This window comes from Vulpes lagopus, chromosome 8 (genome assembly GCF_018345385.1).
Source record: "Vulpes lagopus strain Blue_001 chromosome 8, ASM1834538v1, whole genome shotgun sequence".
NCBI classification, from domain to species: domain Eukaryota; kingdom Metazoa; phylum Chordata; class Mammalia; order Carnivora; family Canidae; genus Vulpes; species Vulpes lagopus.
The window spans coordinates 74,149,810-74,160,522 of record NC_054831.1 but is presented as its reverse complement, the minus strand read 5'-3'; the positions used below and the strand labels follow the sequence as shown (position 1 = coordinate 74,160,522).

At 39.1% G+C, this 10,713-nt stretch overlaps 1 protein-coding gene across 4 annotated transcripts in view; it reads right to left on the bottom strand.

The window, feature by feature from the left end:
• Positions 1–396: 396 nt before the first annotated feature.
• The window catches only part of USP6NL (USP6 N-terminal like), a 169,671-nt gene continuing 159,354 nt past the window's right edge, over positions 397–10,713 (bottom strand). For all 4 annotated transcript variants that reach the window (XM_041767216.1, XM_041767218.1, XM_041767217.1 and 1 more), the window contains one exon: positions 397–4,175. In XM_041767216.1, the coding sequence (XP_041623150.1) occupies positions 2,785–4,175 (1,391 nt within the window). In that variant the 3' untranslated portion in view covers positions 397–2,784. The remainder of the gene's footprint in view (positions 4,176–10,713) is intronic.

The window sequence follows — 10,713 nt, the reverse complement described above, 5'->3', positions numbered from 1 at the left end:
GGGCCTGGCTGGAAAATTCAGCAGGGTGGAAGGAAAAATAATTTTTTTCTACAGTACTCTGGTATCTGACTTTATATTTATGTATATACATCTCTCTTAGCTTTCAAAAGCGTTTTTGTTTTTTTTTAAATTCGATTAAAAAAAAAATCTCCCTTGGAGACCCTGGGTGTAGTCTCTTTAACATTTCAAACTAAATATTAAAACAACAAAAACCACACCAAAGAGCTTATTGCATGAAGCAGGACTGCTATAAAGAAGAGAGTGAATACTATTTACAGCATGCACAGCTGTGTAGTAGGATCACATCAGCCTCTGCTCCACGAGATTCCTCACCAAATACAGTTTTGCGATTATATTTAACTCACTTTACTAATATTATTTCATCTTTTATCATCATTCCATTATTTATCTTTTATTAAAAGACAAATTTAAAAGCCTAAAAATTGGATGGTGGCAAAATAAGTTCAAATTAAATTTTCCTACTTGCAAAACTAACAGAGGGAGCAACGTTTAGAGTGGGGGAGACTGGAAATACCTTATTGCTATTAATAATGGCAGAGAAAATAAAATAAAGGAAAGGTGATGTAGTTCTAAATACAGTACTCCTGGAAATTAATAAAGCATTTAACATACAACTGTGATAAAATGTACAGTCATGTGGGCAAACACTGAGCAGTATCTCCTCAATTAGAAGAAAATTAGCTTTAGAAGCATCAGAGATGCAGCGCTTTTGCCATATAAAAAAGGCACATGAAAGACACAAAACAAAATATACTTATTACTTTTAGCATGTTAAAAACAATCACATCAAAAAAAGTATACAGATAAAAATGTCATAGATGACATAAGAAAATAGTGTGTGTTTATATATATTTTGCATATATATATATGTATATATATATATATATAAATCTACAGTATTTACCACTGTTGACATAGATATTTTGGGGCAGCTCAGATGCCGCTATCATAACCTAAATTGTACAGCTTGGTTTATTACAAGTCACAGAATCATGGTTTAAAAATTGGAATTAATATCCTCAGCTACATTTTTTATATACATTTCTCTCTAAGCCTCCACATGATCTGAATCAAGAGCCCAGGGGGAGCAGGATTTTGCCTGCGTTTCAGCGTAGTGCTTAGCTGCTAACACACTGCCATTTGTTTTGCTGTTTAATAACATCATTACCAAGTTGATTAAAATTACATTAGACTCATTATATACATAAAAAATATTGTCACATTCACTAGCTAAACAAATGTTACTCTCATTTGAAAGGACATACTTCAGTACCTTGAAAGTTTAAAGCGCCAACTTGCAACAAGCGGAACCCTTGAAGTTAGGTTTTCTACTCTAGTCCTTATTCAAACACGAGGAAAATATGTGGAAAACGAGCTCTCCAATTAAACACAAAGCCATACTTTCTGGGAGTGCCCTAAAACTTTCCCAGTGTTTTGGTAATTGTAGTGTAATAGACTATTTTAAAAGACATTCATTGCTAATCTCTTAACCATGAATCTGAATTTTTTTTAACTGTAAAAAGGGGGAAAAAAGGAGATTTTTGAAAGTATGAAAGTCACACTATTTTTTAAAAAAAGATTAAAATCTTAGACTCCTATTAATAATTAGAATCATTTTTTACAAGTTTACACAATGATAATTTAATGGCCTAAGTGCAGCAATATCCATGGACTACCACCTTGAAAGAAAGAGTGCCAGAAAAAGACCATGACAGTAAATGACACCCTGGACTGTGCAGGAATCGAAAGGGCAGAAGTAAGGAGTAACCATATTGTTAATCCTGCTTTCAAATGGATTTCAAAGGAGTTTGTTCTGATGCCCCGTGTGAGTGCTTGAGGATCAGTAACTCGCAACCTCTCCTGCTGGCATCCACTGGAGAGCAGGATGGCAGCACTTCCTCTGCATCTGGCAAGGAACATTTTGCTCTGAGCTTTGCAAGAGTCAGACCAGAACCAAGGGCACAAATGCACTTCAAACTGCTCTAAAACTGATCTTGGGGTACCAGCAGCGCCACGCCTCTGGCCATAACCTTACTTTGAGTGCCCCAGTGTTTAAGCACCATTAGGTGGTCAGCCTTTCTCTCCAGTGTCTTTAATTTTCAGAAGGAAAGAAAATGGCCACAATTGCAGAGAAGTCAGGGCAAACACCCGACGGCATGTTAGGACCTGGGTGAAAAATATAAGGGGGTGGGGACAAAAACCTGGCTGAAAGGTAAGTTAAGGAAAGGAAGAATAGTAAATTAATCTATGGATGTGGATTACAATTAGGTTTTTTTTTTTTTTAATGTTTCTTTAGTTCTGTGTTCAAATATGTGTGCATAGAGGCATTTTGGTATCTATTCAAAGACACGCTCTACACATAGCCTTAAAAAGGTCTATTCTACACAGTTTTTCTGTGCTCTGTAATATAACTCAAAACAGAATGGGCTAATGGTACAAAAATGCTCAGATTTTGGAGAAAGACATAAATGAAACGGAGTAATGAATTATTATTATGTGTGCCTCCCTAAATGCTATTGCTATGTTTCCACCACGTTAAATTCTTTTTTAACAGGTTCAGAGATGATGCAATTTAAAAATGCTCATTGTAAGCAGCATCTACTTGGGGATAAAACATTTCTATATATTCTTATTACTAGCAGACACTGGAATTGTGTGAGATGTTTACAATAATATAAAATACTGCTTTGGCAATTATAAACATAGCAATGTAGGTTTCAAATGGTTTCTATTCTCTTGTCTTTACCAAGTATAGATAAATTCTCACAGCAATACTGATTCTTGAATAGAAAGTCCATCCCGATTTCTGTAGTGATATACTGGAGGTGAGGGCCCTGAATATTGATACCCAGAGGAACTGGCATCTTCTAAACCTGGTGAAGTTCTGTATCGCACTGGACTATCTACTGAGACTGCCGGGAGGCTATGGTCCTGAAAGGAAACATGTTGAAAGGCGGAATATTTTGGTAAATTGCTCAAGTGGCCACGGTTAGCATCTTGAGTCCACAACTGTCCATGAGTCTCAGGTCTATACGTGTAAATAACTTCTGACAGGTAATCCACTGGAGGAATGATGAATTTGCCGTTCTTTGGTGACTCCGAATTGCCCGAATATCCCCCGGCGCCAGGATCAACAGGAAGAACTTCTATTCGGCTGGATGGTAGTACAAGAGGAAGCGGGCGGCCATAGAACTTCTCGGGAGAAACATCGACCGAAAGCGTAGAACCATAAGGTCTCCGGGAAGGATTCCTTTGAGCCCCGTGAGTAAACTGTGGAGATGCGCAGCTGCTGTTAGCACTAGGGATGTGTTTGGGAGAATTTCCATGGTAAACAGGGGGGTTACTGTAGGATGGCGGATGTACTGTCCTGCGATCTTCCCCATCTAGTGGGGATGGATATTTTGGGTAACCTGCAGGCTGTACTTTAAAGGTAAACTTGGTTGGTACTCTTGATGGACTAGAACCCGGCTCCATATGCTTCCTTGGGCTGAGAGAGGAAACCATGTTCCTTGGACTTTGGGAGTAAGCTCTTTCTAGTGCCTCTTCAATAGATGCACTGTTGTCATTTTCAGGTACGTTATCGTACTGGGATGCGTTAGAGCCCCGTTTCCCTTCATCAGCATCTAAAACCTTCATCTTTTGCCTTACATTTGATATTCGAGTATCAGCAGAACTTGGGATGGTGACTGCAAGTGTGGGCTGCACCGACCTACTTTTGCCTTCGATGGCATATTTGGCAGTTTTCTCAATAGCTGAAATGTCTGATGGTTTATTCCACTTGGGCACAAATTCCTTCCTGGTATTTGAAGTGGCGTTGCTATTTTGGTTAGCAGCTGCATGATTATACTGCTTGGAACTGTCTTGTGGCCCTGATGGAAGTTTTCTTTGAAAATCTGCTTCTTCTTTAAGCTTTCTACTGTCCTCATCATCTGATTTCCGTCTTTGCACCCGTACTCGCTCTGGTGTACCAATTCTACTTTGATGGTGAGGGGAAGGCTCATGTTTTTTGTGAGGTGATGAGCCACTTTCTCTTCTGCTGCTCATGTGGGGACTTGACTTGCCAACACTTCTTCGTCCGTTGCTCAGGTGACTGATGCTGGCAGGTTCAGGTGGAAGCTGCCCCAAAGGTTTCTTTGGATATTCGTCCTCTTTACCTGAAGGGAAAGACAGATTTGTAAGTAACATGAACACAGGAGTAAATAGTATTACGTACATTAGTAGCCACATTTTGAACAACTACATGCTTTTCATACGTGCACTCATACATGTATGCCACAGAATTTTAGAGGTTTAGAAGCAGCATTTTTAAGAGAGACTGATACTAAAACATAGCAAAAGTCAAAATCTTATTAGACAGCATGCAAGTAGCAATACTTTATAAACTTATGAGTAAGGTTTATATAATTATATAATGTGATTCTTATGTTTTCTTAAGATATATTATTACATGCTTTTTTAAGAATGCAAAACTGATATGCTCATATTTATTACTAAAACAACCATGCAGGTCAGTAGCTCAATGCCTTACCATTATGCTACTTTGGCTTTAGTCTAAAGTAATCTAGTAAATCTCAGTAAAAGGTCTATCAACTTTAAGCAGGTCTGCCAAATTGAAAAGGCAGATGATAAAAAAAAAAAAAAAAGAAAAGAAAAGAAAAAAAAAGAAAAGGCAGATGATGACCAACTGTGGTCTCAAGGTTGTCCCAAGATAGCTTATAATTATTACTATTTTTATCTCAAGTAAAAATGGAGAAATGCCACACTACACTGCCACAGTGTAACTTCACTATAAAAAGAGATAGTACTCTCTCAAAGCTAATAGCTCTAAAAGGATCTTATTTCAAATGCAAAAAGGAAAAAAAAGAATTAAAAAAGAAAATCATACGGGATACTTTTAGTTTTATATTTACATAACTAACATCAGAAAATTAATGAAGAATTAAAGGAAGGTGCAGGGGCACCTGGGTGGCTCAGTCAGTTAAGTGGCTGCCTTTGGCTCAGGACATGATCCCAGGATCCTAGACCGAGCCCCACATCTGGCTCACTGCTCAGTGTGGAGTCTGCTTCTCCCTCTACCTTGCCTCTCCCCCTCTTCATGCTCTCTCTCTCTCTCTCAAATAAATAAATCTTTTTTAAAAATAAGAGAAAAGAAAGTATAATGAATTGGCCATTCAGTAAACAGTTCTAAGATGTCCACTCTCATGACTTTTATTCAACATAGGATTGAAGTCTTAGCCACAGAAATCAGACAAGAAAAAGGAATAAAAGGCATCTAAATTGGCAAGGAAGAATAAAACTTTCACTATTTGCAGATGACATGATTCTATAAATAGAAAACTTGAAAGACTCCCACCAAAAAGCTACTAGAATTGATCAATTAACTCAGTAAAAAGTCACAGGATACAAAATCAATGTATAGAAATCGCTTCATTTCTATATACTACTAATGAAGCAGCAGAAATAAAAATTAAGAAAACAATACCATTGACAACTGCACCAAAAAGAATAAAATACCTAGGAATAAACTTAACCAAAGAGGTGAAAGGTCTGTACTCTGAAAACTGTAAAACACTCATGAAAGAAACTGAAAATGACACAAAAAAATGGAAAGATATTTCATGCTCATGGGCTAGAAGAACAAATGTTGTAAGAATGTCTATACTAACCAAAGCAAACTACAAATTTAATGCAATCCCTATCAAAACACCAGTGGCACTTTTCACAGAACTAGAACAAACAGTCCTAAAATTTGTATGGAACCACAAAAGACCCCCCAAAGCCAAAACAATCTTGAAAAAGAAAAACAAAACTCAAGGTATCACAATTCCAGGTTTCAAGTTCTATTACAAAGCTATAGTGATTAAGACAGTACGGTACTGGCACAAAAACAAACACACAAACAAATGGAATAGAGAGCTCACAATTATGCAATCAGTCTTTGACAAAGCAGGAAAGTATGTGCAATGGGAAAAAGATAATCTCTTCAACAAACAGTGTTGGGAAAACCGGACAACTATATACAAAAGAATGAAACTGGACCACTTTCTTACACCATACACAAAATGAACTCAAAATGGATTAAATACCTAAATGTAAGACATGAGATCATAAAAGTCCTAGAAGAGAACATAAGAAGTAATATCTCTGACATTTGACTATAGCAACATTTTTCTAGATATGTGTGCTCAAGCAGACCCAGGAAACAAAACTATCAGGACTACATCAAAATAAGAAGCTTCTGCATGGAGAAGGAAATAATCAACAAAACTAAAAGGCAACCCACAAAACAGGAGAAGATATTTGCAAGTGACATATCAGATAAAGAGTTAGTATCCAAAATCTATAAAGAATTTAGTCAACTCAATACTCAAAAACCAAATAATCCAATTTAAAAGTGGGCAGCAGGCATGAGCAGACATTTCTCCAAAGAAGACATACAGATGGCCAAGAGACACATGAAAAGATGCTCAACATCACTAAGCATCAGAGAAATGCAAATCAAAACTACAATGAGATGTCACCTCACACCTGTCAGAATGGCTAAAATGAAACACAACAAAGAGTAAGTGTTGGTGAGGATGTGGGGATAAAAGGAACCCTCACACACTGTTGGTGGGAATGCAAACTGGTGCGGCCACTGTGGAAAACAGTACCGAGGTTCCCCAAAAAGTAAAAAGTAGAACTACCCTAAGATCCAGCAATTGTACTACTGGGTATTTACCCAAAAAACACAAAACCACTAATTCAAAGGGATATGTGTATCCATGCTTACTGTAGCATTATTTATAATAGCGAAGATATGGAAGTAGCCCAAATGTCCATTGATAGATGAATAAAGAAGATGTAGTAAAATATATACATTCATATGTGTATTACACACACACACACACACACACAAACACACAGGAATATTACTCAGCCATAAAAAATGAAGTCTTGCCATTTGTAACAACATGGACGGAGCTAGAGAGTATGAGGCTAAGTGAAGTAAGTCAGTGAAAGACAAATACCATAGGATCTCACTAATATGTGGAGTTTAAGGGGAAAAAAAAGGAGAGATAAACCAAAACAGACTCTTCACTAGGGAGAAGAAACTGATGGTTACCAGAAGGGAGGGGAGGCGTGGGTATGGGTGAAGGGGATTAAGGACACCCACATGATGAGCCCTGAGTAACAGAACTGTTGAGTCACTATATTGTATACTTGAAGCTAATATAACACTGTATGTTAACTCTACTGGAATTAAAATACAAAACTTAAATTTTTTTTAAATTAAAAAATGAAAATGATCTATTATAATGTAGATATCCAATAAATATCACCTTGACAGAAAACAACAGACCATACTTATAAACATTTGAAGGTTTACAATGTTTTTCACATATTACAAAATAACAAAGTCTCACTGAAAAATGTTACTCTCTTCATATATCTACCCATCCATCCATCTACAATACTTACTGAGTGAGCTCGGTTTTAGGCACTGTGCTAAGCAATGCATACAAGAGAGGTAAGCACACAGATACTGTCTTACAATTTTGTTATTTACCCACATATCATAATTTTAAGATACTTAAAAAAATTATTAGGTGATCTGTTCTTTGGGAAGGGAGGAGCAGAGAATGAAGAAGCAACATCCTTTAAAGAATTAAGCTACTGGGATCAGGATTACTAAGGTAAAAATGATCTTTGTGCTCTTCTTTTCTTCTTTCTTTCTTTTTTTTTTTTTTTAAGTAGGCTCCACACCCAGTGTGGCGCCCCAGTGTGAGGCTTGATCCCACAGGTCTTGAGCCAAGACCTGAGATCAAGACCTGAACTGAGATCAGCAGTCAGATGCTCAACCAACTGAGCCACCCTGGCACTCCAAACCTTTGTGGTCTTCTAGTCCAGTAGTTTTAAAACTTTTTAAAAGCAGACTTTTAAACTAAATTTCATACAAAACCCCAATATATAAATAAAATAGAAACATAGCTGTTCTCATGAAAGTGGAAAGTCACCCCTTTTACTCTTCCCTCAGCTGGGCAGCTGCTCAGAGCCCAAGGGTTTGAGATCTAGTGCTGCCTGTATTTTAGAAGCGGGAAGCCGAGTCTCTGAGCAGCCAAGTGATCTTTCATGGCAGACACTGACTGAGAACCGGCACCTGGTATTTTCACTCCAGTTCTGCTGTTTATGCCACACTCATTAAATTCCAGAGATTCTTTTGATGGTTTTAACTGAATCTCAGTTTACTTTGACAATATTTGTGCAAGCTCTTTATTTTGCACATCTGAAAGCACACACAGTGTTAGAATTGGCGATTATAGTTTGTTTTGTTCATTTACCCATTCCACAAATACTTTTGTATCACACAAATACTATGTACCAGGCACTGGTACAGGGTGCTGGCAAACTGGAGAGGACACGAAGGATGAAGTCTCTGTCTTCATGGAGCGTATATGCTGGGTGTGCAGAGCTAGGAAGACAGCACCAGGAGAAGCAATTCAAGTGATTTGAGGTGGGGCAGGATGGAGCAGAGCAGAGTTCTAGAAAGAGCCAAGGCACCTTGTGCTTGAGCAGAAGACAGAGAACAGCCAGGGACGAGGCTGGAGGAACCAAAGATTCACATCACACAGGGTCTTGAAGACTATGGTGAGGACTGTGAATTTCTTTCTGAGTTAACTGCAAACCATGAAGGCCTTTTCAGCAGGAGGGTAACATCATCTGATACCTAGCTTACCAAGTTCATCCGGGCGGGGAGGGGGACTGGACTTCAGTTATGTAATAATTAATGATGATAAAAGTAACAGTAATAGCAACTATCCATTACACACTTACCATGCGTCACCCCCACTCAAAAACTGTACATACGGCATTTAGCAATAGGCGTGTAACTTAGGTCACCACTGTGATCTCATTCTATAGAGGAGGAAACCGAGGCAGAAATAAAAATGCACAGGGGCTTCCCGCTGGTAAATAGCAATCACCGTTCAAATAAGAGCTGATTCCAGAGCCCTCTGCACGGAAGTAATGAGAAGGGGCTGCATCTGGCACATCCTCCACAGTTAACGGTTAGGTCCACACAGCTGCTCATGCGCTGGGTGCAGGCCGTGAGGGAGGAGCAGAGCTAAGGGGGCCTCTGGGATAGAACACAGCACCAGAGACTGCTCAGCAACAGAGGGTGTAACCTATATTGTTCTCATCTCTTTTTATAAAAAAAAGATTACCATGTATGCAGACATGGTAATTTAAGTGATAACCCAAACTTTAAAATGCTTGGCAATGAGAAGAGTTGTCCATGTTGATAACGTTGCTTGTGAAGTAGTCTCAGGCAATTCCAGTTCAGCATCTGGCTGGTCTCATAGGAAACAGCTAAACTCAAGGTAAGAAAGGGGACTTGAATGCAGCCTGAGTCAAGAATATTCACAAGTAGTTATGCAGTCTATTGGGTTAAAAACAATAAAAATAAAATTAAAATCTGTGTCCCCCAAAAAGCTTTTACCAGCTCTACAAATAATTATCCATTTAGTCCCAGATAAATACAGGAACTCCTTCTTCCCTGTAGGCAGATAACACCAACAAATTATCAAGAAGATATAAAGACCTATATAAAAGAAAAACTGAACTTATGAATTTTCTTTTAGTTCCCACTCTGACAATGTGCTAAGGGCACAACACAGTAACCTGAGCGGCTAATTCAATGGCTGGTTGGTATTCCATCAGACAAAAATATCAGCCAATCATCACAGTGCCCTTTCCAGGTGGGTGAGTAGGAACCTGATGAAAACCATAACCATTAAAAAGAAAAAGAAAGCAGGGGCACCCAGAGAGTGGTTAATTCCTGCCTGCGAGATGTGCTGTTACAGGGACAAAATTGGATTAGTTGTAGAGACTCTCCCGCTGAGCCCTTTAAGCTGCTCCACTACTCCACCACTTCAGTGGCTTTCGGCAGCCTGCAGACAGAGCCACCGACATTTCGGTTCATGTGAAATAATTGAAAATGTTTAACAAATTCTCCATAGCAGTATTAAACAACAGCACCCCAACACCAGACTTCAAAGTGAACTCCTGCTACAACTTGAATGTGCGGGTCCTCCCTGGAACGTTCATCTATGGGTGAAAGCATCCAATGTTTCTCTTAGTCTGGATCATGGAGGCTCACACCCTGTTTTCAATGTTTCCATCTGTGTTGTTTCACAACCCATGAGAACCAAACTTTCTTGTAATTAGGTGCTTTCAAAGGTTAGCTATCTGCTATGGGCCGAATGTTTATGTCTCCCCCAAAAATTCATACAGTGGAATTCCCCTACCTAATATGGTATTTGGAGATGAGGTTTGTGGGGATAATTAGGTCACGAGGGTAGAGACCTCATGATGGGACTAGGGCCCTCACCTCTCTTCATGTGGAGCAGTGGATGGGGCCACAAAGAGATGTGTGATCCGCCCTGGTTTTACTGCCCCCTCTGCAGAGTCTTCTAAAAAAATAGCCACGCTGCACCACAAGGACTGAAGCCCGTGGGTTCCTCTCAGTTGTGGTCACCAGTGAAGCAGGGAATGGCCCCTGGCGGAGCAGGGAGGAACATCCCACTGGGGGAATAGTGATTAGACAGGGAACTCTGGACCAGGTTGGGGGCAGCCCTTCACCTTCTGTCATCACACCTCCCCAAATATACTAAGACAGCTGACACGTAGAGGGAGGGAGAGTCTGAGCCTGAT